The 27771-nt window shown below is 45.9% G+C and overlaps 13 protein-coding genes across 13 annotated transcripts; 7 read left to right on the top strand and 6 right to left on the bottom strand. All coding sequences in view use genetic code 12, as the record gives it.

Annotated features, from left to right (window-relative positions):
- Positions 1 to 232: 232 nt before the first annotated feature.
- On the top strand, positions 233 to 1216 carry RBK1 (putative ribokinase; the record flags this gene model as incomplete). Its single annotated transcript, XM_025488259.1, has 1 exon — positions 233 to 1216. One exon carries the CDS (start codon positions 233 to 235, stop codon positions 1214 to 1216), a length of 984 nt encoding a protein of 327 aa, XP_025342921.1.
- A 61-nt stretch (positions 1217 to 1277) lies between these two features.
- Positions 1278 to 2252, bottom strand: FEN1 (fatty acid elongase; the record flags this gene model as incomplete). The annotated part of the gene is made up of 1 exon (XM_025488258.1): positions 1278 to 2252. One exon carries the CDS (start codon positions 2250 to 2252, stop codon positions 1278 to 1280), a length of 975 nt encoding a protein of 324 aa, XP_025342920.1.
- A 2070-nt stretch (positions 2253 to 4322) lies between these two features.
- On the top strand, positions 4323 to 5192 carry CXQ85_004644 (2,5-diamino-6-(ribosylamino)-4(3H)-pyrimidinone 5'-phosphate reductase; the record flags this gene model as incomplete). The annotated part of the gene is made up of 1 exon (XM_025488257.1): positions 4323 to 5192. The coding sequence occupies one exon, from the start codon at positions 4323 to 4325 to the stop codon at positions 5190 to 5192; it is 870 nt and encodes a 289-aa protein (XP_025342919.1).
- Positions 5193 to 5333: 141 nt separating this feature from the next.
- On the bottom strand, positions 5334 to 5975 carry CXQ85_004643 (DNA-directed RNA polymerase core subunit; the record flags this gene model as incomplete). The annotated part of the gene is made up of 1 exon (XM_025488256.1): positions 5334 to 5975. One exon carries the CDS (start codon positions 5973 to 5975, stop codon positions 5334 to 5336), a length of 642 nt encoding a protein of 213 aa, XP_025342918.1.
- Positions 5976 to 6097: 122 nt separating this feature from the next.
- On the bottom strand, positions 6098 to 10512 carry CXQ85_004642 (uncharacterized protein; the record flags this gene model as incomplete). Its single annotated transcript, XM_025488255.1, has 2 exons — positions 6098 to 9113; positions 10220 to 10512. The coding sequence occupies 2 exons, from the start codon at positions 10510 to 10512 to the stop codon at positions 6098 to 6100; spliced, it is 3309 nt and encodes a 1102-aa protein (XP_025342917.1).
- Positions 10513 to 11234: 722 nt separating this feature from the next.
- On the top strand, positions 11235 to 12674 carry CDC6 (AAA family ATPase; the record flags this gene model as incomplete). The annotated part of the gene is made up of 1 exon (XM_025488254.1): positions 11235 to 12674. The coding sequence occupies one exon, from the start codon at positions 11235 to 11237 to the stop codon at positions 12672 to 12674; it is 1440 nt and encodes a 479-aa protein (XP_025342916.1).
- Positions 12675 to 13376: 702 nt separating this feature from the next.
- SNT1 (Snt1p) lies at positions 13377 to 17096 on the top strand (the record flags this gene model as incomplete). The annotated part of the gene is made up of 1 exon (XM_025488253.1): positions 13377 to 17096. The coding sequence occupies one exon, from the start codon at positions 13377 to 13379 to the stop codon at positions 17094 to 17096; it is 3720 nt and encodes a 1239-aa protein (XP_025342915.1).
- Positions 17097 to 17461: 365 nt separating this feature from the next.
- MRPS9 (mitochondrial 37S ribosomal protein uS9m) lies at positions 17462 to 18394 on the top strand (the record flags this gene model as incomplete). The annotated part of the gene is made up of 1 exon (XM_025488252.1): positions 17462 to 18394. One exon carries the CDS (start codon positions 17462 to 17464, stop codon positions 18392 to 18394), a length of 933 nt encoding a protein of 310 aa, XP_025342914.1.
- A 28-nt stretch (positions 18395 to 18422) lies between these two features.
- CXQ85_004638 (putative alanine--tRNA ligase) lies at positions 18423 to 19754 on the bottom strand (the record flags this gene model as incomplete). Its single annotated transcript, XM_025488251.1, has 1 exon — positions 18423 to 19754. One exon carries the CDS (start codon positions 19752 to 19754, stop codon positions 18423 to 18425), a length of 1332 nt encoding a protein of 443 aa, XP_025342913.1.
- A 110-nt stretch (positions 19755 to 19864) lies between these two features.
- On the top strand, positions 19865 to 20500 carry VPH2 (Vph2p; the record flags this gene model as incomplete). The annotated part of the gene is made up of 1 exon (XM_025488250.1): positions 19865 to 20500. The coding sequence occupies one exon, from the start codon at positions 19865 to 19867 to the stop codon at positions 20498 to 20500; it is 636 nt and encodes a 211-aa protein (XP_025342912.1).
- A 56-nt stretch (positions 20501 to 20556) lies between these two features.
- SRT1 (ditrans,polycis-polyprenyl diphosphate synthase) lies at positions 20557 to 21515 on the bottom strand (the record flags this gene model as incomplete). Its single annotated transcript, XM_025488249.1, has 2 exons — positions 20557 to 21240; positions 21291 to 21515. 2 exons carry the CDS (start codon positions 21513 to 21515, stop codon positions 20557 to 20559), a joined length of 909 nt encoding a protein of 302 aa, XP_025342911.1.
- Positions 21516 to 22564: 1049 nt separating this feature from the next.
- On the top strand, positions 22565 to 24298 carry CXQ85_004635 (uncharacterized protein; the record flags this gene model as incomplete). The annotated part of the gene is made up of 1 exon (XM_025488248.1): positions 22565 to 24298. The coding sequence occupies one exon, from the start codon at positions 22565 to 22567 to the stop codon at positions 24296 to 24298; it is 1734 nt and encodes a 577-aa protein (XP_025342910.1).
- Positions 24299 to 24380: 82 nt separating this feature from the next.
- Positions 24381 to 27243, bottom strand: RBD1 (Rbd1p; the record flags this gene model as incomplete). Its single annotated transcript, XM_025488247.1, has 2 exons — positions 24381 to 25023; positions 25406 to 27243. 2 exons carry the CDS (start codon positions 27241 to 27243, stop codon positions 24381 to 24383), a joined length of 2481 nt encoding a protein of 826 aa, XP_025342909.1.
- Positions 27244 to 27771: the final 528 nt, after the last annotated feature.

Here is a 27771-nt window from a genome sequence, read left to right as displayed (position 1 = left end):
GTCATCCCACCATGGCCGAATTTGCACCCATCAAAACTCAAAGTAAGACATAAAAATAAGATAAAAAGTCGTTCTAAAGTTTTCAATTACTTTCCTGTAAAACCAGAAAAACCAACCGATCCCCTATTTTCCTTGTACTCAACCAGTGTCAGTTGATGATGTTTTCGGAGTACAACTTCCTCCAACCACCTCTTCTCAGTGCGCATCAGCAAACTACCCCGTACTTTTCATCATGATCACTATAGTCGGCTCCTTGAACTACGATCTCGTCACTTACACCGATAAGGTGCCTGACGCAGGCGAAACTTTCACTGCAAACACTTTCGAAAACCATTTGGGTGGAAAGGGACTCAATGAGAGTTTGGCGTGTGCTCGGTTGTCGAAGAACACTGGCAATGGCGTTAGAATGGTGGGCAATGTTGGTGCAGACACGTTTGGCAAGGAATTGAAGCAGGCACTTGTGAATGCTGGCGTGGATACACAGCATGTGGCTGTTTTGGAGGGCTATTCGTCGGGAGTGGCTGTCATTTTGGTGGAGAGTTCTGGAGAGAATAGGATTTTGATCACCGCTGGTGCCAATGGCCAATTGAAGCCTACAGATGAAAACTATGAGAGTTACTTTAAGGATTCGAAGGATGGAGATTTTGTTGTTTTGCAGAACGAGTACCCTGACACTGTCAAGACAATTGACTGGGTGAAGCAGCACAGGCCTACCATTAATATTGCTTATAACCCATCGCCATTCAAGCCTATTTCTCCAGAAACTTTGGGTAAGATTGATTTGCTTATTGTCAACGAAGGCGAAGCTTTGGATGTGGGTTCTGAAGTGTTTAGCGGCGCCGATTTGGACGATTTTAAAGCTACAATTGCATCAGACGAGATCAACGGTTTCAGCCGTTTGGCCAGTAAACTCCAGAGCATGCTTGACCAGAACAACGTGAGTTCTGTTATTATTACTATGGGCAGCAAGGGTAGCATTTCAGCTTCAAAAACATCGGAACCAGCATTTACTGCTTCTAAGAAGGTTGCACAGGTTATTGATACCACTGGTGCTGGTGATACATTCTTTGGCGGTCTTGTGCTGAAGCTTAGTGAAGGAAATGCATTGACAGACGCTGTGGAGTTTGCTACGAGGGCCAGTGCGTTGGCAATTCAAAAGAAAGGTGCTGCGGAGGGCATCCCCACGTTCAGCGAAGTGGAGAGCGCAGGTTTTTAAGCAAATCTAATATTAAAAACTATTAAGTGTTTATCACAGCAGCTCTATAATGGCAGCATGTCTATTTTCTCTTACGGAGAGTTTCTGGAGCAGGAGAGTCTCTGTCAGAGGTGGTAACGTACTCGTTAACTTGAGCAGCAACACCACCCAGGACGGACTTGACTCTCTTGGATCTTCTGGAGCCCTTCTTCTTGTACACGTCAATGTAGAAAGCAATAAATAAGACGAGGTACGAGGACAAAATGGCACAGCCGTAGTAGGCAGCGCTCATGGAACCAGCACAGTCAGTGCAGACGAGCAAGATGCTTCTGAAGCCAGGGAAGTAACTGTAGATGATCTTGTGGAAAGTGGCAAAGTAAACAAAGCCCAAGTCCAAAACAAACTGGATAATCTGGAAACGGGTGACCCATTCCTTCCACCAGACGCGAATGCCTCTAGCAGCCAAAAAGTAGTACCAGTACATAACGACGTGAACACCCAAGTTCAAGGTGATTGGGACCCAAGAAATAGGAGTGGTGCCGATCAACTGGGTGTAGCACAACAAGGCGGTGGCACCATGATGGTAGGTGTGCAAGAAAGTCAATTTCTTCTGCTTGACAACCAAGAACACGGTATCAATAAACTCAGTGAACTTGGTCAAGTAGTTCAAGTAGTACAAAGTAACAAGCTCCTGAGTCCAAGCGTTAGGGCTGCAGATGGCGTAGAACAAGCCGTGGTTGTAGATGATAGGAATGAGCTGTTCGGCCATCAACACCAACAAAGTCAAGGACAACAGCGTGAGGAACAAGTTGTGGAACTGGAACAAGCCGTTCAACACAAGCGGCTTAGCGTTGAACTTCTTGAGAAGGAAGTTACCGCCGAAAATCACGGTATAGTAAACAGCGATGGCAGCAGCGACTGGAGGGAAGGTACTCAAGGGAGTTTCACCAATGACAAAGGCAAACTCAGAAGGCACAAAGCGGCCACCCAGCACGGCAGTCACGGCTTTATCGAAAAGCGGCCACAAGGGCACGAAAAACGGTGTTTCAAAAGACATGACAAATGAAACAAGTGTAGTTGATGGAAAGTGAAAAAGGCCCTGGAAGGTGTAGGTGAGGGAAAAAAACGTCAACAACCGCGGCAGGAATGTGCAGAAGAAGCAGCAACTGGGCACGAAATAGGGGTACGTGGGCACAGAAAGAATAAAAAAAGAGGTAAAAGGAAGGAATAAAACACTAAAATGAGGAAACTTTCTTCCTATTTATACCACGAATAATACTTGTCCATCCAAAGAGGTTCGGTCATTTCGGGCGCGTGGTGGGCCGAGGTAAACACAAGGCGCACGGTTTTCGCGGCAGGTCCATGTGGAAAATGGAAGAGGTGAGTTTCTGGCTGTGGGGAAGAAGCAAAAGCGAAAAAGCCTGTGGTGATGAAAAAGGGGAATGGAAGGAATTGGCGATGGCTGGTTGGATGGATGGGGTTTTTTAAAGAGGAAAAATGAGAGAAAAGGGGTTAAACGGTGGTGGAGATGGGGCTTTGCGATGGCCTGGTTGTTTCTTTTTTTCTTTGCTTTAGTCCACTTCTTGTCTTTTTTCTTCGTTTTTTGCACCCATTGTTGAGGCAAGGGAAGGAAGAGAAGAGAAGAGGGAAGAGGGAAGATTAAAGATCTGGAAAGCAGATTGGAAAATTACAGTTTTCCTACTTTTTCTTTTCCCCTCCCCTCCTTCTTTCTTGACTTTGCGTTCTTTCTCTTGTGCGTTTTGTGGTGGCTGGCTGGTTCGCTAACGGCGTGTCTCAGAGACTCAGAAGGACTCACCAGCTGGCGACTCACCTGACTCACCGTGACTCAGGCGCTTACAATGGACGTTTTAGTGACGTAGTGAAGGGTGCTTTTTTTTATGGTGTTTGTGTTGTTTTTGTTGGTAAGTAGTTGCCTGTTTGGGATATTTGGACTTCTGGACCCTCTGGGCCAGTCCCTGGCTGGTTCTGCCAGGGTCCTCTTGTCGCACCGAGCCCCACCAGCCTTCTAGAAGTAGTTGGAGGTGGACAAGAGGAGTGTTATGAGGAGGTCCTTCAAGGAACATTTGGGGTTGGAATTGGAATGTTCTGTTGGAATGGGCTGTGATGTTGGGTGTAGATGGTAAGGTAGCTCAGTAGGTGATGCTGCCAGTAAGGGCTCATTGTGATTCTACGTCTGTGATAAATTAAGTTGTTTGCAATGTCGGTAGGACTATCTTCAAGAGAGTTTCCCCAGAGAGCTAGTTTTGCTTCATGGATCAATGATCCCTCGGCGAACTTGTGATCTTCCCGGACTATGGCTGGCACCGGAAAAGCGCAATTCCTATTGACACAGCTGGGTCAAATCAGTGAATGGGAATTACTGTAGTGGAGGTGATTGTAAGCCACGAAGGTGGGGATTCAAGGAAGAGATTGGGAAGCTGTTTGTGTCAAGTAGATTGGGCCACTTCGCCATCTTCAACCTTTTCCTATTCAGATTTTGGTCATGATGACGGTAGTTTAGTAGGTATGGGATTATTTGTTCCCATACATTAGGAATCTTTGAGACCACCAGTGGCTCATAGCCATGCATAAGTCTGGTCTTGCTTCGAGCTGTCGGACTGGCAGTGAATAGAACTAATATAATTTGCCTGGAACATAAATTACAAATGCAAGAACAATTGAGATTGGGTTCTTCTAGTGTGTCTTTTGTTGAAAGTCTCAGTCCTTTGAGTGTATGTCCCTCAAGGTTCAAGATAACTGGGTATGTATGGCGTTTCTCCCACAGAATGAACAAGAGAAACAGCCGAGTATTTACTTTTTTAAAATCAACTAAACAAAGACTCCCTTCAAGAACATGAAGGTGTAAATTGATCCCTTCCAAAGGCCATCCTAGCCATTGTGGCCTGAGAACACAGAGTTTGCAGCCAAATGTACCCATCCGCCAAGTCCACCAAACTTCTAAATAAACCATAATTTTCTAACCCCAATAACTAACAGATCCCTTAAAGAGTCCTAAGAATAACAGCCTTCTTCTATGTATCTATTTTGCAACGATGTGTTTGGACCACTCATGTCCCATACAACCTCACCTGCGCACTTACCCCAGATCTCAGTAACTAACTACTCCATGGAGCTTGAACCCACGCTAGGCTCGTTCCTCGAGCCGTACCTACCCAAGAAGCACAATGGAGTGAAAGAAAACAAGCCTCAGACACCATCTACATATTTAAGAGCTGTTTCTCCAGCTGCTGAAACATCTCAATTGGGAGAACAACCAACGTCTGAAAAACTTCAAGATGCACAAGACAAGACCACTTCTTCTCGCTCCAAACGGCCATTCATTACCCTTACTTGGGCACAAAGCATAGATGGTCGTATAGCTGGTGCTGTTGGCACAAGAACGAGGATCTCAGGCCCAGAGACAAAGGTGATGACTCACTACCAGCGTTCTCGTCATGACGCAATCCTTGTGGGCGCTAGAACTGCTTTGACCGATGATCCAAAGCTCAATTGCAGGTTTCCAGAAACTGGTGCTCATATGATAAGGCCGGTGGTGGTAGATCCTTCGGCAAGATGGTGTTATTCTACTTCTACTGCTCGTCAGGTGTTCCTACAAAAGGCTGGCATAGCACCGTTTATTGTGGTTAAGAAAGATGCTCCTGTGAAAGAAGAGGAGGAGTCTTTGTTGGAGAAGGACGGCGGTCGTTACGTTCGTCTTGATCTTGGTCTGGACTTGGAAGCTAATTGGAACCTCATTTTCGATGGACTTGGCGATTTGGGTATAAAGAGCGTCATGGTCGAGGGTGGTTCATTCGTGATTGAGTCGCTTATAACTCTGGGTCTTCCAGACTCCGTGATTATCACGATTGGCTCTGTCTTCCTCGGTCGTCATGGTGTCTCTGTGAGTCCCCAAATAGCCCTAAAGCTTGAAGAGGTTACCTGGTGGAGAGGACATGAGGACGCTGTAGTGGCTGGACGGCCAGCTAAGACAGACTAGCCTTTTAATATGCATAGATGACAATTTTGATGAACCACTGTTCACAGGCGATGAAAAATTAATCCCTTCCATCAAACCTACATCTCCAACTCTAATGTCTTTCTTAATGAACTATATTCTCGACTTTTATGCTATTATACATCACAAGCAGATTCTGTACGATGCGTACCGGCCCGAAGTCTCGGACCGTCTGATGATCTTGACAACGTCTCCTCTCTTCAATCCGAAGTAACGAGCCACAGGGTCTTCTCTCTGGATACGTGGCAACTGAGACTCCTTCAAACGGTATCTGTCCAACAACTCCTTCTTTTCAAGCTTGGACAAACGAATGTGCTTAGGCACCAACTCGTGGTGGGTGATATTCACAATGAGATCGCTCTCCTGGAAAACCTCAATGGTGGCAGGCGACACAGTAGGTATCAACTTGTTGGCACTGGGCGTTATAGAGTTTTGGTAGATGAAAATGCCTGTGCTGAAGTTCTTTTCACTGATGTGGATACAGAAGTTTCTCATGGTCTTGATACCGACAGAAGCCTCATCACAGAACTCAACCCACAATGAACCCATCTCTGGGAATCTCTCCAAAGCTTCTGGAGTAGGCTGTGCCTGGAAACACATCAACTTTCTCTGTGGTTCACCCATAGGGCAGATTTTGCTTTTGAACTCATCCAAGGTCATGTTGATCTCCTCGTCCGTAATAAAGTAGCCCTTGTCTCTAACCATCTCCTTCACCGTCCTGAAGCTTCTCCACAAACGGGAGATTGATCTTTCGACGTCATCCATGGCTTGTATATGTTTTGGGCCGGATGTGCTCTGTGTGAGACTTTATCAGTGCGCTTCTTCATACTTTCTCATCTCAAAAATTTCTTGTGCACAGCACGCCCCGCTATATAGAAAGCGGGTGCTTATGGATCGAATTTTCTCCGGAAATGGAGTTCAATGTCACTGCTTGACTTCCAAATCTTGGTCTTGATAGTTTGGAGGGTCATGTTTGGATCAAGAATTTGTCCTCTGCATTCAAGCTCCAACCATTCGGCTGGCTTCTTCTTTTCTTTCATCTCTAGGGTTCTTGATTCGAACTTTTCAGTCACATATAGTAACACTTTGTGGACCCGAAGCATGTTTTGGGACGTAAGTTTAAGAGAACTTTCAAGTGGTGGGAGTCTCTTGATCTTTCTCTGTGCTTTACCGCCAATCTTCTTGTCTGGGGGATACTTGAAGTAGTCAGCCTCGAAAAGCTGGAAAGCTACCTTAGGCCATTCCTTTTGAGGGAACTTGTTGAATAAGATTGGATTTCCGATCCAACGAGGAAGCGTTTGTCTAAGCTGCTTGATGAGGTGATATTTGGTGCTTGATGGCAGAACAGGATATGCCAATTCCGATATCTCGTCTAAGTGGAAGCTGCAAACGTCTCTATAATTTCCCAAGTCAGACGAGTTTTCGAATACGATAACAAGCAAGTTACCTGGGAGCTTCTCTATAGGGATGAAGGGACAGTATAAGGAACCCTCATCCTTACCATTCAAGGCGATATTGTTGGAGTACAAAAGCAACTCCGATGGTGATACTCTCTTGCTTCCATGCTGACCATAAAATTCCATGTACTTCTGTCTATTCAGCAGAAGAAGCTTGAGAATGGAATCTTCAGCGATATTCAGATCCGAGATACTCGATGTTTCGGTTAATGTAAGTGGATCATCAGCCAAATCACTGACAGCACTCGACACTGAGGGGGCAGGGCTGAAGCTGGCCGGTTTTGCCGCAAGCTGGGCAACGTTCGCCCTGGAAGACTTCCTAGAGAATAGCCTCTTTCTTTTTTGTTCGTCAACTGTGCTGGACACAGAGCTCAGGTCCACCTCGGAACCAGTCCCGCTGGTTTTCATTTTGGTAGCTGAGAGTCGAAGCTCTTCTCTGGCCTTCTCGTCACTCTTCAACTCATAGAGGGAATACTGATGAAACAAGGAATTGAGAAATATAAGAGCCAAAGGATACCTTTCATCGTCACCGGCTCTAGCTCTGTGCTCCTTGGCATATGGGTCATTCTCTAACGCCATGTATGGGTATAGCTTGACCATTTCATCGTAGTAGATCTCCACATTAGGCGCTGAGGTTTCCACCAAAGAAACTAAAAGCTTTCCTGATCTTATCTCAACTTCACACCAGTTACTGAAGGTGTCTAATGTCTGGTTATCTTGCGTAATCTGGTCCATTTCCCGAGAACTTTCTTTTAATTCATCGTCTGTGAGTCTCTTGTCACTTCCAGACTTACTTGGATAAGATTTGATCACCTGGCAGATGAATATGTCCCAGATTCTGATGTCACCATTGTGATAAAGTACCACCATCCAACGTTTGTTGTTAAGCATGCGCTTCGATACTATTGATTTTGGACTCAATGGGAACCTGTCTATTGGGTCGGAATTGAAGGCGATGGAGATCACCTGGCTGGATGGAATTGGGTTGAGGAGAATTTCCACAGGCGTTTTGTCTACCGTCAGTTTCTCTGGTGGAGCAGATGTCTTGAGTTCTTCTTTATAAGCGTTCACGAACTCGGTGGATGGTCCACCATTGATGCACAAAAACATGGAGTTGTACTCTGCATTTTCATCAACATTATCAGCTTCAACATTGGTAGTAGACATTGGATATCCAGAGAAGGACGATTGAATGTCAAGGTTATTGGTATCCATAGAAAGATGACTGACAATATCGTAAAAATCGGAATTGAGATCAGACTGATCAGTTGTAGGCCCTTCTAGCACACCTTGATGGTCATCGTCAACCTGGCTATCGAGGTTTATGCAATAGTCCACGCAGGTTCGGTAGTATTGGTATTTGGCCATTTGTTTTGTATCGGGAATATAGTAACGATTGAGGGCATTGTATGTGGAAGCAAAAATGGAAGTATCCTTCTCAACACATAAGGAAACGATTGGGGAGCATGCCTTGGCCACTAACGTACAGAGACCAAGTTTTTCGTCAACAAAAGTCAAGTCAGAAGAGCTAAATGTAGGCTCCACCATCTCCTCCTCTGGCACATATGTAGAAAGGTAGCTCAAGTCGGTCTTGACCACATTACCTGCCTTGTCACCCGAGTAAAACACAGAGAAGTCTGCACTATCATCCAAAAGACCTGGAGCGGAAGCATAGGGAGTGGTAAGACTCCAGACAGGATCATCATGCATTTCAAAGTTCTTATAGACCTTGAAGTTACGCATATCCCAGAGCTTAACCGTGGAGTCTGAGGAACCACTGAGAATATAGTTTGAGTTCATCAAAAGACACCGTACGTTATCCTGGTGACCAACCAAGCGTCTGATTAAGTTTGCACCACCGTCACGAGTAATCCTACGGTCATAAACGTTGATAGTGTTGCTGGGCCCGCCTGCAGAAATCAAGTTACTTTGGTTATTAGCCAAAGCGTACACAGACGAAGGCAAGTGAGGCGTACCTGAGTAGTTTGGGAAATGCAGAATGGGTTTTAGCGTCTTAAGGTCCCAGATAGCAATTGTGCCGTCTAAGGCACCGCTGACAACCAAATTCTGCAGCGATATCGACAGAAGCTTCTTGACATAGTCTGTATGAACATTCTGGAACTTGTGCACGTCGTTTTCATCATTCGTATCGAGATTGATCAACTTCAACGACAAGTCAGCCAGCGCCGTGACCAACAGTCGGTCATTATTCACAAGCTTTATATCGTTGATCCAATCAAAATGAGCATTTCTATTCAGCGTAGCGGAAGAATCGTAGTGAGTCTCCAAGTCCCGATGTCTTAACGAGGTAGACAGTATAGCAGTTTCCAACTTAAGCAACTGCTCGTTCACATCCTGGTCTAGCAGCTCCTCAGAGCCCAGGTTCCCCATAGTAAACCCGCCCTGGCGATCTATAGAAGGGCTCCACACCTTCACCACACCGTCTCTTCCTCCAGTGAACAAGTGGTTGGTGTGGGCCAGTAGTTGCATGGCATTGATGGGTAGAATGTGGTTTTCGTGGCTGCCTGTGTCGCCTAGCACGTAGGAGAGGCCTTTACGGACACGTGCCATGGCTTTGTGTGAAGGGAGTGGTAGTTTTCTGAGTAAGTATGGGGTTTTGATGGGTTCCGTTGGACTCTGTCTGGATATATGCGCTGCTGTATGTAGTCGGAGTGAGATAGGAGAGGGAGAGGAAGAGGGTTGTTGGGAGGGAGAGGGAGGGATGAGGTGTTTATTAATTGAGGGGATTTATTACTGGGGTTGGTTTTGGTCGTTTTGAAGATTTGTTTTTTTTGGTTCTTGGTTGGGTAGCGTGGTTATGGCGGTGGCAGTGGGGCTGGTGGGGTTTGCAGAGTTTCGCAGCCATTCACGGTGGTGGAAATCTGGAGGTGAAGTGGTGGGAGAGGTAGGGGAGGTATGGCAAAAACGGATTTGGCAATGTTTGCCTGTGTTTTTGGTGGAGGTTGTGTTGGAATGGGTTGGGCGAAGTCCGAGAGAAGTAGTAGTGGGGTATAACCGAGGAACTCCGAGTGAGCTTCCGAGTGAAAGCCTCGTGATGGAAAAGATAATAAACTTTTTGCCTGATTTTTTTGATTTCCATTCGGAATCCTGAGAGAACTCTGAGAGAACTAGCTTGGGATCTTTATGGTTCTCTTGCAATGCAGCTTCCTGTTTTGGTGGATTCGTCGTTTCCCAATTCTGTTTCCAAATGAAGTGCTACCCAAGTCGAGAAGGAAACGAGAAATCTTGCAATTTTTTCACCAGATAACCGTCAAGTTTTCCATCAGCGACATCAGCTGGCTTTGCTGACGAAGTTCGCCCCGTTCCGACTAGACGAAGCGACGATCACAACGTTTCTGAAGTCCTTAGGTCACAGCGGCCCATAAAACAAGTACAATAAAGACTATCCCATCAGTAAAGCTTCAAACCGGCTTAACCCAACCTGAAATTCTCTCGTGTCCCCATCTGGCTGTTCAATCACATCTAAACTCCACAATTGCAAAACTCATTCCACTTCAACCCACCTCTGCAACCTTTCTTTTCCACCTTTACTTTGAATTGTTCTCCTCTTGAGCCTTTTCATACTCCTTCAATGCATTCGTTAGCGTCTCGTTCTTTCTTGAAACCATATACATATCGGCTGGCTTGATCACATTGCGTCCAGCGTGGTCTGCAAACAACTCCAAATCCGTGCCCAACGAAACGATCTGGTTATAAACAATCTCCACGAGCGAAGCGATAAACGACGGGCTGGCAGAAACAGACATCTCATTGGTTTGTTCCTCGACCATCTTGGCCACACTCAAGTACACCGAGGCCTTCAACTGGGCCTCCAAGTCCTCCATAACTGAAAGGAAGATGATGCTGATTTAAAGAGCTCTTTAGTCTTCTTTAAATGGCAATATGAGATCTGTCAATAGATCAAGACCTTCGTCTGATGGATATGGGGCTGCTGAATCTGAGTATATGAATATATGGACACCCAGAAGTCACGTATACTGCCTTTTTGGTCAATTCCAGTCCACACAGTCAACTTAGTCAAATAGCCAAAGTACCAGACAACTCTCCAATACAACAACTAAAGCACAAGTCAATCGATCAACCAAGTACCTAGTCAAGCTTATCCCAGGCCACTACCTCCCTGAAGATGAGACATGCGGCGGGATCTGTCTATCATAAATTTCGCGTATGCGTGCCTTGGGGAAGGGAGAGTAATAGAGACCAGTTAAAACGGCCAATTATAGGCAGGAACAGAAGCGACTTGGAATATAAATAGAGGCCGATTCCCACTTTCCAAAAGTATAATTTTTTTTGCTTTTCATCCACCGCCCGTCCCGTTGACTGGGGCCTTGTTGAAATTCACGCTTCCATCTTGTGCTGCGCGGTAGCCCTTCCTACTACGCGCGCATCATTAGTATTCCGGAATAGGCCAGACGCGGTGGATATCTGCTGGTGCTTGTGCTTTAAGTACATCGCTGCTTCCTACTTCCGTTCTTTAGTTCATTGCTACTTTCCATTCACTCGTTCATTTTTTCACCCTAATCCTTAATTCCCTAATACTTGCATCATGAAGAGATCAGCTCAGACTATCGAAACATCTACCAAGAGAAGAGCTCTCCAGCCAGTTTCCAATAACCAGTTGGCTACTCCACCTACAACGCCAGAGAAGAAGTCTGTGGTGGACTTGAGCCATACTTTGACGAAAAAGGGCGTTAAGAAACTCAATTTCGTCGAATCCGTATACACCAAGGCCAAGGGCGTGTTCCAAAGAGGCGCCAGTAATGATTCCTTTGACTACTTAGTGGGAAGAGAAGCTGAGGCTGGCCAGTTCACACAGTTCCTTAAGTCTAGCATAACCGAGAAGAAGTGCAACAGTTTGTACATTTCAGGACCTCCAGGTACGGGAAAGACAGCACAGGTGAACCTTTCGCTAGATAAGTTGACGGGAGCTTCGAAACATGTGTATGATCTTTACTCACGCAAAGTGCAAGTCTTGAGGATTAACTGTATGACTGTGGGTAAAGCGGATAACGTGTTTCACGAGATCTACTGTCACGTCACTGGTCAGAACCATGGCAGAAAGAAGTCCTTTGATGATGTCTACTCTTACTTGACCAGTAATCAAGACGTGGATTCTTTGGTGGTTGTGCTTGATGAGATGGATTATCTTATTACCAAGGACCAGCAGGTATTGTTCCAGCTTTTTCAGTGTGCTTCCACACTCAAAAGTCTGGTCTTCTCGACCAAGTTGGTGCTCATTGGTATTTCCAACGCGTTGGACCTCACAGATAAGTTCCTTCCTAGGCTCAGGTCTAATGGTTACACGCCAGACGCGCTTCAGTTCTTGCCATACACCAGTGAACAAATCAAAAATGTCATTACTGAAAAACTCAGATCTTTGGTAGACGACAAAGAAAACACAGGAACCTCTCTGGTTCCAATGATGCATCCAGTGGCTATTCAGCTTTGCTGCAAGAAATGTGCAGCAGTCACTGGCGATCTTAGAAAAGCATTCGATATATGCTACAAAAGCATTGAGATGGTGGAGAGACAGACCAAGGAGAAAATGTCTTTGGACGACTTGACTTTTGAGTCTGCTCCAAAAGTCCTCATTGGTGATGTTGCTAGAGTCTGTACGGCTACGTTTGGCGACAGCTCGCTGACTAAAATTCAGTCACTCAACCTTCTCCAAAAGGCAGTTCTTTGTTGCCTTTTCAAACTTGACAGGGACACCTCCATGACTTTGACAGTCAATAAGCTCTTCGACTTTTACACCAAACACACAGCACAGGTGGCTGAAAATATGTTGGGTACGTTGAAGAAGGGGGAGTTCTTGGAAATTATTTCTGCATTGGAATCATCATCGGTGATCCTCTTGGCTTCTGCTTCTAAGACATGCACGGGGTTCGTGGATGTGGGAAGTAAGAGCATTCGTCCTAACGTTCTGTTGGACGATATCACCAAAGCCATTAAAGAAGTGGGTCTCTTAAAGAGACTCTTTTACTGATGGCCACAGCTAATATATAAAATCATAGAAGTCATTATAGAACCTTGGGATTTGGATGTAGGTGAAGTAAGGCAGTACTTGTGCTCCAGGCTGTTTTTGCAGCCATTTCAGAAAGGGTCTTACCTAACTTGAAAAGCCGGAAAATAAAATATTTGCATTATTATTGATGCGTTAAATAATCCTGACCGTATTTCATATAATAATACCTTCGTCTGCATCATCTTACACTTTCCTTGCCTGTATTACTCATTCGCAGATTCTGACATGTACGATCAAAGTCACGCCAAAAAGCCCAAACAACACTATAAGTCACTTAACCTGAAACCATCACCATTCCTCTCATTCCTCCCTTTTTTACAACCCGGTAACACGTAAATTGGCTTCGGAAATCGAAATCTTGTGTAAGTTCACGTGATCAGCCAGCAGTTGTAGCTCCAAGTATCACGGTGTACGGGTGTCCAACTCATGCTAAAATGTAGTCAACTAAAAAAACCTCTTCAAACACCCCCTACACTTATACTTGCCCCTTTCCAGTCTACGAAAGTTACTCAGTCTTCTAGATTCGAGATTCCTCCAGCACATACACTAACTTGTATATCTCCCACCACCATCCGCCACTAGGGAGCACCAAACACAACGAGTATTCTCTACAAGCAAGCCGTCCCATTAACAAAGATACCATCAAGCTACGTTTAAACAACCATGTCCTCGGGTTCCAGAGGAGGCCCTCCCATTGGCCGAGATCGTGATAGGGACGTGCGGTACGGGAGCGGTAGTGATGACTACGGAAAACGAAGAAAGAATTTCTATAGTGGGTCTACGAGACGAGACTTCAAATCTACAAATTCTCCTCCCGGTCTAGATAACTCGCCTTCTCAAGGCTCCTACCCTCCCAGAAGCGATAAACCCCCTGCAAATGACTATGGCAGATCACGATACAGAGGCTCCAGTCTATCTAACAGTGGCCCACTGTACGGTGGTGCTAGGCTGAGTCTATATGGAAAAGACTCTAGATACAGCGGTTCGAAACCTAGTTATGGCTACAACTCCAAATACTACTCGGATAGGAGTAGCGGTGGCGCCTATGGCTCTTACAATGCTAGTAAACGAGACCCTAACAGTGAATACTACGGATACTCCTCTTCAGGAAGAGACTTCCGTGAAAGAGATCCTAGAGACTCTAGAGATATCAGAGACTCCCGTGAACACCGTGAGGTTTGGGACTATAAAGATTCCACTTCCAGAGATATGATCAACAACTCCAATATACCGAGAGAGTCGGGTCGAGACCTGTGGCGTTCCGACAGACCGAAAACATCCCTATCAGCATCCGGGCCTTCCGGCAGAGCCTATGGCTCCTCCCGCTTTAATTCCAACAACATTCCTGTCGCCGGCCGTAGCGCTGGCCAAGGCAGCGGAAGTCTATCTAATTCTGGCCCGGACTATAAGAGAGAGAGGTATGACTATGACAATGATGATTCGTATGGAGGTAGATGGAAACTGTCCTACGGTCCTAGAGATAAATCGCGCTCTTCCCTAAGTGGCTCTAGGCCATACAACAACAAGGAAAAGAGAAGTGCCGGCCTTACGAACAGCTTAAGCGGGAAGAGAAGCGATTCATATTACCCTTCTAGGAGTCCAGCATATTCAAGCAGTGGATCTAGATACCAAGAGCGCTATACTGACCGTTATTCAGAACGCCGTAACGATTTTGATGATGCCAAATCTGACTACAATGGCAGCGTCGATGATTACAATGATGTCGAGGAGGACGGCTCTGACTATGGTGAAAGATCAAGGTACCGCCGCGAAGACCTGAGAGAACCTGATGAGAGATACCCCGAAGATGATGAAGATGAAGACGAAGAACAAGATGATGAAGAAGATGTAGGGGATGTGACCACGAAAACTCATGAGGAAGATAGCGATAAAGAGACGGAATCGAAGACTACAGATGAGATCGAGAAAGATGCCGAGTTGGAAGCAAAGAAGATTTCCGAATCAGTTGTTCACGATTTGAAGACCATCGAAGCGAACGAGCGCAATGAGCATCCAACAGGTTCGCAGGTTGAAACCCAACGTCCTGAGACTCAAGACGAGGATTATCTGCCTAGGGATAAAATTGCTTCAGCTGAACCAGAAGCTAATGACGTGAAGATCAAAGATGAAGCCATTCCTGCCAACGTCGGTTATGTCCACCCAAAGCCTGCTCTTGAAGAAAAGCCGGCTGTGGATCCATCAACAATTAGGTCCATCGAAAGCTTAAAGCTGGTCAAGGTTTCATCCGAAGAGCTCGATACCATAGATTATCCAGAAGGCTGCTTTGCCCCACTTACAGAACTCGATACAAAGCTACAAACGTTGAAGATTGAATTTGCTGTCGCCAAAGAACAAAACCATGATGAAAGTTTCCTCCGATTCACTTTAGCGAAGCCATTGACCAATCTTCAAGACTATCCTTTCTTTGAGCAAAATTTAGCACAATTTGCCTCAAAGTTCCAACGCATCAAGGACATCTTCAATCGCCGGGACCGTGATGTGAAAAAGAAGCGTCTTGCTTTGTGGATCAGGTATAATACCTTGGAGAAGGAGAATGATAAGAGACGCAAGAAACTTGAAGAGCAGCTCAAAATCATCCATCCTCCAGACGACGATTTTAGGAAGGAGCTCGAATCCATTGATATCCGCCCAAAGAACAACGACACAGTTCCAGACGCCCAATCTCCAACAGAACCTCAACCACAACCAGGTAGACGTGGTCGTCGTCACGGAGACTTGGTAACTACAGAAGCTGAATTCCAGGAAATTTTGAAGAGCTTGGAGAATGAGCAAAATGAAGACCCATTGAGTAAAGCTCAGCGTGTGTCTGCCACTATCCCTGATCTTATTCTCGATCCTATCGAACGTCAGAGCTTCATCTTCATGGATTCGAATAATATCGTGCATGATAAAGAAACGTGGGCCAGTCGTGTTAAAACTGACTTCATGGATAATTTCACTGAAAAGGAACACGATGCATTCTGTGAAGCATTCTGTCGTGCTCCTAAACGCTTTGGTGAGATTTCTAGAATTATTGGTGGATTAAGAACTGCTGAAGAATGCGTGGTGCATTATTATATGACAAAGAAAGCCGTTAATTACAAGTACTTGGTATCTCAGTTCAAAAAGCGCTCCGCAAGAAAGCCTTCTAGAAGAAAGGCCAAACTCAAGGAACAAGAAGCGTCCTCATCTACTGCAACCGATACTGCTCCTGTGGAAGCTACTGATAGCGGTAGAGATACCGAGTCAGGATTGACTCCAGATATCGGTGGTCCAACGCTCGAATTGGCTGAGGAGGTCAGACGCAAGCGTGGAGTTGAGGCCGTTGATTACGCCGAGCGGACAACAACAGAAGAAGGGATTGAAGCCCCACCAAAGAAGAAGACAAGAAGACGGAGGGAGGAGGAAGTACACCTCCCAAGCACTGACTCTTCGCAGCCTGACGTCCATGGTCAAATGTCTACTGATGGGTCCTCTCAACTTCCTCCTGGATTGTCGAGTCCATCGGCTGATCGCCTGGCAAATGGAAGTTTATCTGACGACAAGCGTAAGGCGATTACCAGCTACTGGAGTATCACTGAAGTCAACGATTTCCCACGCATGCTTGCTTCCTTTGGCTCCAAGTGGTCGCTCATTGCCCAAAAGCTCAATACAAAGACTGCTACCATGGTGAGAAACTATTACCAAAGAAACGCCGAAAAGAACGGATGGCAGCAGATCGTCTTGGATGCGGACGGAAGACTCGGCCAGGGTGTTGGGGACCCACATTCTCATATCTCCAACGTTGACGCTACCATTGTTGTCAGGCCCCAGAGAAGACCTGAAGAGTACGGACGCAGACCAGACGAGCAATACAATGGAACTTATGAAACCCATGCTCCAAAGTTCTCGGATGTGCCAGTTGGTACTTTCCAGCATCCTTTCCCAGCAGTTCCGCCAAAGAGAGCATCTGTGGGCTCCTTGCTTTCCGGTCCTCCTCCAGTCATGTATGAACCAGCTTCCCAGCCTCCACATTTTCCAGGTGTTTCATCTGCTCCTTCGGCTGCCTCACAACAGCCTGTTCATCACACAGCTCCAGTTCTTCCAGCTCCAGTGCTGCAACCAGCCAAACATGGAGGAGTCAAACCATCCATCATGAGTCTTCTCAATGCCGATTCCGCAGCTCTGCCTCCACCTTCCGGACCTCCACCACAACCATACAATCCTCAGCCTGCTACGAGTGCCCCAGCGCCGGCGCCGGCGCCCGCCCCAAGGCCTGGAAACCTTGCCTCGTTGCTTAATGCATCCTCGTCGCCAGTCAGGCCTCCTGAAACTAGTCAGAGCAAGCCGGAGCCATCTGCTCCACGCAAGAACAGCATCAAGTCTCTTTTGCATGACCTGTGATGCTGATGTACCATAGTTGCAAAGCCCAACACCGTTGGTCCTGTATTATATAACCTAATCAAGGAAAGCACAAGAGACGCAGTAGTACTATGTATTGATTTCGCAGCCATTACAGAAGATACATCATATTCATGACGTTTTTGACAGCAGTATAAAAAAAGCATACAGTGAGCATTATCTTTGGGAAATTGTATTTAAAGTCTACTCTTTTTCTTTTTTCCAAACATATCCCATTCTCTTCTTCTTTGGTTTCTCTTCCTTATACCTTCAATCCCTCTTTTTAACCGTCTTATGTGCACCGCACACCCTGAAAAAAACTTCTATAGCCTCACCTACAACGACTAAGTTACCAACCTGCCCCAGCCATGTCGTTGCTAAGACCCAGCAGCTGTGTCCAGGGACTTCGTTCCTTCCTGAGACCATTCAGTAATACAGCATTAAGACTCCAGGAAAATCTCAACAGACCACTCGTTCCCCAGAGGGTCGGAGGCAGACCTCCTCCAGTCAGAAGAAGCTTACCATATACCAACTTGAGCAACCCAGAACTCGAAAGAACCAGAGTTGTGCCTCTCTTTAAAACATACTACGGTGGTAACCCATACCATGACGATGTGATGAGCAGGTTAAACGCACTTTTGCGTAAGCATCATAGACTTCCCACTCGTGTTCTTAGCGAGAAGGAAGCCAAGGAGAGTTTATTCATTTCTTTTTCAGAATACCAAGAAAGAGCCCAGTCCGGTACGAGGATTAGAGCTGTTCACTACAGAGAGTTTACACAGGCGTTGAACAAGCTCAGAGTTATAGAAACTGAGCTCATGCCTCAAGATGTGATCCAGACATTGGATGAGTTCAGCAGAAAGACCAGTACCGATAAGGTGGTTGCCCAGAGGTTCGTGAGAACTTTGGATGAGTTTGGTAGAGCCAACACGGTGGGTAAGAGAAAAGATGCCGTGGCAAACATCAGCATGGTCAGAGGTGAAGGTTTGATCTTGGTCAATGGTAAGAAGCTGACTGAGTACTTCACCAGAACTATCGACACTGGCAAGCTAGTATACCCCTTCCAGGTGGTGGCTCAAGAAGCCCAATACAACGTCTTCATTACGTGTAGCGGAGGAGGTGTTAGCGGTCAGGCTGAAGCTAGCATGTACGGCATTGCAAAGGCATTGCTCGTGTTCAACCCATTGCTCAAGCCAAGGTTAAGAAAGGCTGGCTTGGTGACCAGAGACAACAGAATAGTTGAGAGAAAGAAGCCTGGTAAGGTCAAGGCTAGAAAGTCCCCTACCTGGGTCAAGCGTTAATCTTGTATATATTTTAAGACATCGGTTACTAGTCTTGCTGCTCTAAGTATTCTAATACGTTTTCTATCTCACCTTTCTCGTACTTGGTGATTTTGCCTTGGAAACTGGCGCCTTTGCCGCCTCCTTTGATGTTTTTGACGAGGTTTTTGATCTCCTTCAGAAGCTCTTCTGCCTTGGGGCCCATGATCTTGACCATTCCGCCAGTTCCAGACTTGTAGTCTCCATTAATAAATACCACAGTGTTGTTGTCAGACACATTCACTCCACTGTCCTTGTTGGAGTTGATGAGTGTAAGGAGCTCCTTTTGGCACGCCGTCAAATACTCTGGCGAATTGTCAGCTCTGTAGATATAAGCAACTTTATCTTTCTTGAACTTTTCAAAGACAGCAGTTGCTTTGAGATTGGCCAACTCCTTGAGTAAACCAGTCTCTCTAGATTGAGTCTTCCTGTAATTCAAGTTGAGTTCAGTGACTTTAGTGCCGATTTCCTCGACCTGACACGACAATTGGCTTCCCGAAACATCCTTCAACATCAAGTAGTTCTTCTCTAAGAGTTTACCGACCCTGGAACCACAAGTAAAATGCAAACGAGAGTTTCCTCCTCTGATGTTGGTTTGATGCAATAAAGCGACAGCCTGGACTTGGCCAGTAGACTTCAAGTGAGTACCACAGCACGGATTAGTGTCCATATCACCAATAGAAATAACCCTAACAACACCCTTGGACTTATCGTAGTCCTCTGGAATGTGAGAAACGTCAATCTCATGGCCATGCTCATCTGGGGTAGAAACACTGATTGGCAAGTTTTCAACGATCCTCTGGTTGATAATTCTCGACGCCTCAGCAATAATACTCTCATCAACCTTCTTTGGCAACTCTATGTAGTTGATCGAGTCTCCCATTGACCAGCCAACAGTTTCCAAATCGAATGAGTCAAACACAGCAGATACCAAATGCTGTCCAGTATGCTGTTGCATGATGTCGAGACGTCTCTCCCAGTCAACTTTTAAGTTCACCACAGTTCCTGGTTCAACCTTTTCTGGCACCACATGGACCGCTGAGAGCTCTTGCCTTAACACTTTAAGAACCTCTACTTCCTTCAGGTCAGGAAGAATGAACTTTCCAGTGTCAAAAGGTTGACCACCTCCTTCGGGAAACAAGATAGTATCTTCAAGTTCCACTGAAAACAATCCTTTCTCGAGCTTGTCTTCAGCGCTCTTCTTTCCCTTATTCTGCTTATCTCTCGCAGACAAGATTGGCTCATACTCTTTGCATGAAACAACCCTAGTTTCAAAGGCTTTAAGAAAAGAGTCTCTCTGGCAGGCCAAAGCTCCAACCACTGTAGACGTAGCAGTGGGCATTTTTAATACTCTAAGGAAATTCAATGGAAAAAGCAGAATGTTGCAAATGAGTCAAACTGCTGATAAGTGAGTCGCACGGAATTTCAGAGACCATCTCCACACCTCTTTAGATGACGAAGTTCCTACTAACCAAGAAGTTACAGGCATTGATCGAACAATCAAGCTTGGATAAAGATAAAAAGAAGAAGTTTCTATCTCAGGAAAGCATAGATCACCTGGACTTGGTTTCCTTTTACCGCCAGACGAAGCCATGTCTGTCGCTTTTAGAACTTCTTAAGACCACGAAGTTGGTTATTCCAAATAAAAACACAAAGAATGAAGAAATTCCAAAGTCAAAGGAGTTCCTAGCATCCATGGAGAAGCTTCGACTTCAAGCTAGAGAAGATGATTACCAGCGTCTTGTCCAGAAGAGCCAGCGTGATCCATTCAAGCTTTATGAACAGAAGGTGGACGATGACTGGAACCCAGCAAGAGCCCATAAGGAGGTCAGAAGCCATATCACCACGATCTTCAATATATTTATCAGTGTTGTCAGTGTTGTGTACGCGGTGTGGTACTGGACAAGCAGCTCTGTCAGAATGAAAGATAGTTACCGTGTCTTACTATGCTTGTTCGCCGGTATTCTTATTCTAGTAGCCGAAGTTGTGGTTTACTTGGGATACTTGAACAAGATTGAAGATGCCAGAGTAAGGGAACGGAGTAAGAAGGAAGTGAAGAAGGTCATCCAAACGATTAAACTAGAATAAGCCGTGTATTCGATATATGGAAACGAAACCATAAGCATCGAAGGACTGAGCAGAGCTCAATTACCTGTAACTGAAGCAAATGGAGGTGGTGGTGGAAGAGCAGTGATGTCCACCACTTTTTCTGGTGGCGGAGGTCTTGCATTACGCTGGCTCTTGATTTCCTTCTGCTGGTAATAAGACCACTTCAACAAGATGCTGTACAAGGCGATAAACTTAAAGTCGGGCCACAAGGTGGACACGAACTCGATCTTGCAGTTGTGGGTGCATTGCCATAACATGAAGTCACTCAAACGAGTGTGGCCTGAAGTTCTGATAAGCAAGTCAAGCTGTGGCGAGTCTGGCCCCATGTACATATTCTTATACAACTCCGGTACGTCAATGTCGCTCTTTGGCGTCCCATTCTCGCATACCTCTTGGATAGAACGAACGATATCGTCACGAGAAGTGTAAGGAAAGCATACGTTCAACGTGCGCTTGGACAGTTCCACGTTAGTGATCTCCTCAACCTTCTGCAAATCCTCCAAGATGTCAGCAGGAATCATAGAACGATTACCAATAATACGAACTCTAACCTGATTAACGCGTGCGTAGGAGTCATCGTAGAGAGACAAGTACTTGAGCTTATCTCTAAGCAAAGCCATGAGCGTATCAACCTCCTCCTTGGAACGATTAAAGTTCTCAATAGAAAAGGCATACACGGTAATATCAGAGACACCGATCCGGTAGCATGTCTCCAAAACCTAAGATTAGTATGTGTATCTAGTCACTGGGACTTGAAGGTGGGTCATACAGAAATAAGAGACATGGCGCCAGCAGTATGGCCATCTTTCAATGGCAACGCCTTCTTTTTGGCAAATCTTCTGTTGCCATCCATAATGAAACCAACGTGTTTTGGTGCTGGGCCAGTAGTGATTATCGAGATAAGGATATCCTTGATGAAGTCAAGCACGATCCATGCAAAGGGAATGATGCGGACCAAGTCTGCAATCTTCTGCAAAAATGTAAGATCTATCATTTTTTTCTAAAAAAGGGGATTACAGAGGTGAAATTAAGGGGGAAAATCGTCTCTTTATATACCCAGCCTAGGCCGTTGCCTGCACCCATGGCTGCAAAACCTGGAACAGTCCCCTTACATCGATGGCAGAGAGTGCTGGCGTTTTAATAGATGGGCACTAAAAAGGTAATTCAATAATTGAGTCTTCAAGAAGATTATTTTGAACGTAAGATTTAGTGTTGGTTGGCTTTTTTGTGGTGGGTATTCTGGTAGTAGGTGTAGATCAATGACTTGGGAAGGGTACTCTGAGAGGCAGCAGGGTCTGCCTACCGAGAAACCCGAGATAAATTGACTAAATATTTCAGTATATTAATCTTTATCATTCAAGCTATGATGGCCTCGAATGACAAAGGGGTGTTTAGGGTTTCGTTCATTAGATCATCCACCAGACGTTTACCATAGTCTACAAGTGAAATTCGTCTATCTCCAGCACAAAGCACAAGTCTGTTCCGTGCTTGAGTGCTTTTTTCAATGTTCTAGCTAGAGGAAACTGCTTCTGTGACAATTCCAATTTCTTTAGCTTTTAGCAAATTCCGTGGTTCACCTTCTTCTTGAATCCCCATCCATAATTCATGAAAATACGCGTATTACTCCAATCACCTGTAATATGTGAATCTACAAGGCACCACCAAAAATCATATACCCCTTTTAAAATCCCAGAAGTAAATGATTCATAAACTTGCGTTAACAATCTTCCTAAAAAACCCCACTTTAGACCTCAACCAGCCTCAATTGACACTTCACCTTCACTGCCTTTACTATGCCTACCCACATCCATACCCAGCTACTTTTCATGCCAAAATGCATTTTTCACAAATCAGAATTCAAAATTGAACACAATAAAAATCACCAAAAACAGCCTCCCTCTACCTCCAACTTCTCTAAAAATCAATTTATTTTTCACTACGCTGATGATGCCCAAGTACTGCCTGGCACTGTAATGTTTACCCCGAATCGGGAAATCTGCGCTTCACACACTCCTACATCAACACAACCAACTACAACTAGCCATGTCATTCCGTCGTTCTGGCCAGTCGGACTCGAGGAAAAGGCAGTCCAAGAAGGATGATGCTATTAGAAGGAAAATTGAACACGAGCTTTCCAAGAAAAGAGGCCTGGGCTCCAGAGTCAACCGCCTGAAAAAGGGTGCTCCAGGAACCGTTTGGAGCTTAATGCCTTCGGATCCAATTGTCTGTAAGGCTTCTATTACGGTGTACGAAGCTGCTCAGCTTATGCTGGCCAAGAGAGAAAACTGTATTCTTGTTGTGGACGACGTGGGAGGTCTCATTGGTATCTTTACGGCCAAGGACTTGGCCTTTAGGATTGTGGGCCAGGGCTTGAACGCCAACAACACGCCAATTGAACAGATTATGACCCGTGATCCTATTTGCACGCAAGCCAGCTCGCCAGCTCTGGATGCGCTTACGCTTATGGTGGAGAAGGGGTTCAGACACTTGCCTGTTTTGGATGATGAGAACCATATTGTGGGTGTGTTGGATATCACCAAATCGTACGCTCAGCAGATGGAGAAGCTCGAGAGATTGCATGCTTCTTCTAAACAGCTTTATGATGCCTTGGACTCGGTGAATACCGAAATGGGTGGTATGGGCGACCAGCCTCGCCAGGTCTTTGAGTATTTCCAAGATCTCAAGCAGAAGATGGACGGTCCTACGTTGGAGCTGGTGTTGGACCACTCTACGCATACTGTTTACACCACGGTGAAGCTGTCCGTGTATGAAGCAACGATATTGATGAGGGAGAATAGAACCACTGCTGTGCTTGTCAAGGATACTAACGATACTGTGAGCGGTATCTTCACATCCAAGGATGTGGTTTTGCGTGTCATTGCCGCTGGTCTTGACCCAAAGAAGTGCTCTGTCGTTCGTGTGATGACGCCTCAACCAGACTTTGCCAATTCGAAGCTCTCCATCCAACAAGCTTTGAGACAGATGTTCGAGGGTCACTACTTGAACTTGCCTATTGTGGATGACGAGAATGAAATTGTTGGTATTGTGGACGTTTTGAGGCTTACGTATGCTACGCTTAACCAGATCAAGCGGATTGAGAACCTGGAGAAGGAGGAGACCGGTGCATCGGAAGGACCAGCATGGAACAAGTTCTGGACATCCCTTGACAACAACGACTCGGAGTCTATTCATTCAGACTCTGCTGTGAGTGCTCCAGATGTCACTCCTTCAGAGTTCCAATCGTTCAATATCGACGTCAACCCCTCTGACTCGATTTCAGCTGTTGAGGAGACTTCATCCAAGCAGATGAGCAAAACGGCGTCCGTCGCTGCAAGAGAAGGACTCTTCGTGTTCAAGTTTCGTTCCCCAGCTCTTCAGAGCCGTGTTCACCGTGTGACTGTTCGTCCAGAACAAAGTCTTCAGGAGTTGAAGGATGTGATCGATTCTAAGATCCATAAGAAAGACCTCGAAGCTATGAACCTCGCTGACGGTGAAAACTACGCTATAAGCTACGTCGACGACGAAGGTGACATCGTTTCTATCACCTCTGACCATGACTTGAGAGATTGTGTGGAGGTCCACGAGAAGTTCAATATCACCAAGGCAGATATCTACCTTCACCACCCACACGACGAGGCCCCTGTAGGCAAGGTGAAGCCTCTCAAGGCTGTCCTGACTGGCGACTTGATACCCGGTGTTTCTAACCAAACGCTTATTCCTGGTGTGCTTGCTGCAGCCACCGCCATAGCCGCTGTGTTCTACGTGACAAAGAAATAGAGACCTCGTGTGGGCTCATAAGAAAATATATATCCGTTATCATCTTAATATTGAATGCTATTTATTTACAAGATGCTTATCTTTAAAGCTTCTGGACCTCAGCCAACTTCTCCTCAAAGAGCTTCTTCTGTTCTGCCTCCAGAAGCTCCTTGTTCAAGTACACGTTAGGAGTACCGGCAAAGTCCTCAGAACGCAACACAATGGCGTTAGGGTTTCTCTCGCTGGACCATCTCTGGGTAACCATGTTCTTGACCTCTCCCAATAACTCTTCCAATGTGTGGGATCTGCTAATAGCATAATCTGAAATATCAAAGCCCAACTTCTGCTGCAAAAGCTTGCAGTATTCGAATCTGAAAGGAAGGTCGTGCAAGTTGGTGGACTCAAAGTCGCTCGGGCTCTGGCCCTTAAGCTCTTGGTATGTTTCACTCATAACCTGAGCCACCTGCTCGGGAGTGTAAGAAGCTTCTAGGTCTTGCTTTCTCACCACCTTGTGTTTCCATTGGGCCACTTTGAAGCCAGGCATGTCACGCTCTGCGTCGAATGGCTTATAGTCTGCCGAGTTCTTTTCATCTAAGATAGTAATTTTGGTCTTAGGGTCGAACGTGAAGTCGTTCTGCTTCGTGATAATCTGAGGACTGACACCACGCATACCAAAAGCCAGTCTCATCGACGTAACCAGCCTTTTAGCAAGGATAGACCGTAACATAATAGGCGATGTTCTGAGTCTCTGGATGAGTGAGAAAATTTCCAGACCAGTATGGAGTAGTCGCACATGCACTACCAGAGGTCTGGTGGTGATGAATAGAGGTGGCCAAGTGGAAACAGGAAAGAGAGAAGGAAGAGAATCTTTTGGGTCAGAGGAAGAGAAGGGGGAGGTATGTCTGGATGGGAGCTTTTTGTCATTGAAATGCATATCCATATGAGTAGAGTTGTTTCGCAGCCATTGGCTGCAATATGGGAGGAGCGAGTAGCGAAAAGCGACAGTACGACGTTTTTTGCAAACAGCAGGTCAAACGGCATCAGTAGGTGTTGTCATGTCTAGGGATGTGTATTGGGTCATAAAGATCGTGAAGAAGTTAGCTTTTGCGTGGACGCCTGCGAAGATACCGGAACGTAATCATCGCCATGACGGCCAAAAGGGTGAAGTCTGTCCATATGCTGGGCCTGAAAGGTAGTTCTTGGTTGCCCAACGTTGGAGGTGTAGGGTTGAATGTATTTTGCAATTCGACGTGGAATCTTTTTTGGACTATGTTTGTGGGAACAGATTCGGCAACGTCTCTTTTCTGTGTATTGGGGATCTCGGCAGGAACCGTTTGGCCTGGAGAAGTGATTGTCATAAGTGAGTAGGACTGACCAGTTGGGGTGGGGGCTGACGTGGTGGCCGGGCGGGTGTTTCCAGAGCTGTCAACGTTTTCAACACTGACCTCTCCTTGTTCACACCAGTCGTTGACCGGAATGCAGTTGATGTACTTACACCAAGCGCACGTTTTCTTTCCCTCTTCCATTTCATCAGAGTAGAGGTTGACGAATAAAAGGGAAAAATATAGAATGGCCAAAACGAGACACACCACTCTAACGGCACCCCAAGTGAGCACCTTCCATTTGATCTTGTCACTGTATTTGTCCATTGGATTCCAGCGATTGAGCCAGAGTTTCGTCAAAGGAGTGTCGGCGTAGTACGTGTAGATTCCATCGATGTAAACGAAGGAAGGGTCTGGGAGGAGGAGTATCAGTAGAAGAAGTCCCATACAGAAGCCTCCAATATGACTGAAGTTGTCCATTCCAGGAAGGAGCCCTAGAACAAAGGCACCTATGACTTCGATCACCATGATGAGGATGAATAGTTTGTAGTGTTTTGTGCCATAAGGATTGGTATTCTTACGGCCACAATAAATGAAAAGAAGGAAGTTCGTGGCAATGATACCGAAGAGCGATCCTGAAGCACCCGTAGAGGCAATACCGTTAGGGGCAAAGTTTGCACCCAAAAGGAAGCCTGAGATACCGGAGGCGATATAAATGATAGCGTATTTTATCAAACCAATTGCACGCTCCACAGATGCACCCATAGTGCATTGAAGAAGGAGGTTGAAACCAATATGGAGAAAACCAGCGTGAAGGAAGATCGGAATAAACACTCTGTACCATTGATCAGGATGGTAGCCATTGCTATCTAGAGGAATCCCACTCAAGCCACAGAGCTCATCTAGGTTGCACACATTTGTCTCGACAGTAGTAGAATTTGGACAAGGAAACTGGATAGATGGATCAGAAGTGATTCCATCGAGCTTGTGCATGCATGGGACATAACGTGCACCCATATGGATAAACAAATAGGTAGAAGGACCCAACATAGGGTTAAAGTATGGAGAGGTCTGGAACGCCGAGCCTGTGAACTGGGCCATTTTCACCAACTCAACAATAAACACAATCACCTGAATCAACGTCACCAACATTGTAAAGTACGGAAGCTTGGTGTAGTGGAAGCGAGGCAACCTTCTCTCTAGTTTCCTCCTGGCTCGGTCATTTTTCTTGAATTTTTCATCCACACTAGTCTGGCCAGCACCCACGTCGTCATCATCCACGTTAGACTCCAGCGCAGACCTAAACGGGTCCTTAAGCTCCTCGTCGAACGGGTTATGTGGGCTCAACTGGCCACTGGGAAACCGAGCCATTTCGTGTTGCTCACCAAAGTTATTCACACTGTTGCCACTCTCGAAATAGCGGTACCCGTAAGGCCCCAGCAGACCCAGAGGCTGGGCAAAGTAAGGATTGTGTGGATTCAAGTTGGAGCCCAGGTCATTCAACGGTGAGAAGGGCATAGCTTGCTGAGGCTGCGGGTGGGCCTCAAAGGAAAAGGAGCCTCTGCGGGAATCCAGAGTATCCTTAGCCGGCACGGGCGGCCGGTTGTCCCTGGCGTTTTGCATGAACTGGTCTCTGAACAGCATGGGTTCAAGATACCTGGAGGAGCAGAGTAGGCAGTTAAGAAACGAGGCACGCCAGTTTGTGTAGGAAGGCCATGGGGCTGAGGCTGGCCAGGGATGTAACGAAAAGACAGCAAAAAGTTAAGTTGTAAAAAAGACCTTGATGGTGGAAAAAAAAGTGGGAATTCTCTGCTTTATATACTTGTGTCCGGCAGGTTTGCTGGTGCAGTGGTGGTGGTGATGCTGGAGGGTATCCAGATGGTATGTTCTACAGGATATGTATGGTGAGAGGAGGAAGAAGGGGGTCAGGGGAGACGTGTAGATGAGAGAAAAGACGGTATTTTATGATGAATTTATGTTTAAACAGTTCAGGTACACGCTATGGAGTTGTCTTTTTTCTGTTTTTGTTGTTGTTGGCGGTACTTCTCTGGTTGTGGCGGTGTAGGTGGTTTTGCAACCACTGGCTGCGAAAACAGCAATCTGGGGACAAAAAGGTATAAAGTTTGCTGTGGGACAAAACCGACTTTTCAGGCTTTTTGGGATTTGCCGCTG

Source organism: Candidozyma haemuli (assembly GCF_002926055.2).
Source record: "Candidozyma haemuli strain B11899 chromosome Unknown H_2014730914, whole genome shotgun sequence".
In the NCBI taxonomy this organism is placed as follows: Eukaryota; Fungi; Ascomycota; class Pichiomycetes; order Serinales; family Metschnikowiaceae; genus Candidozyma; species Candidozyma haemuli.
This window is presented reverse-complemented; position numbering and strand designations above follow the sequence as displayed.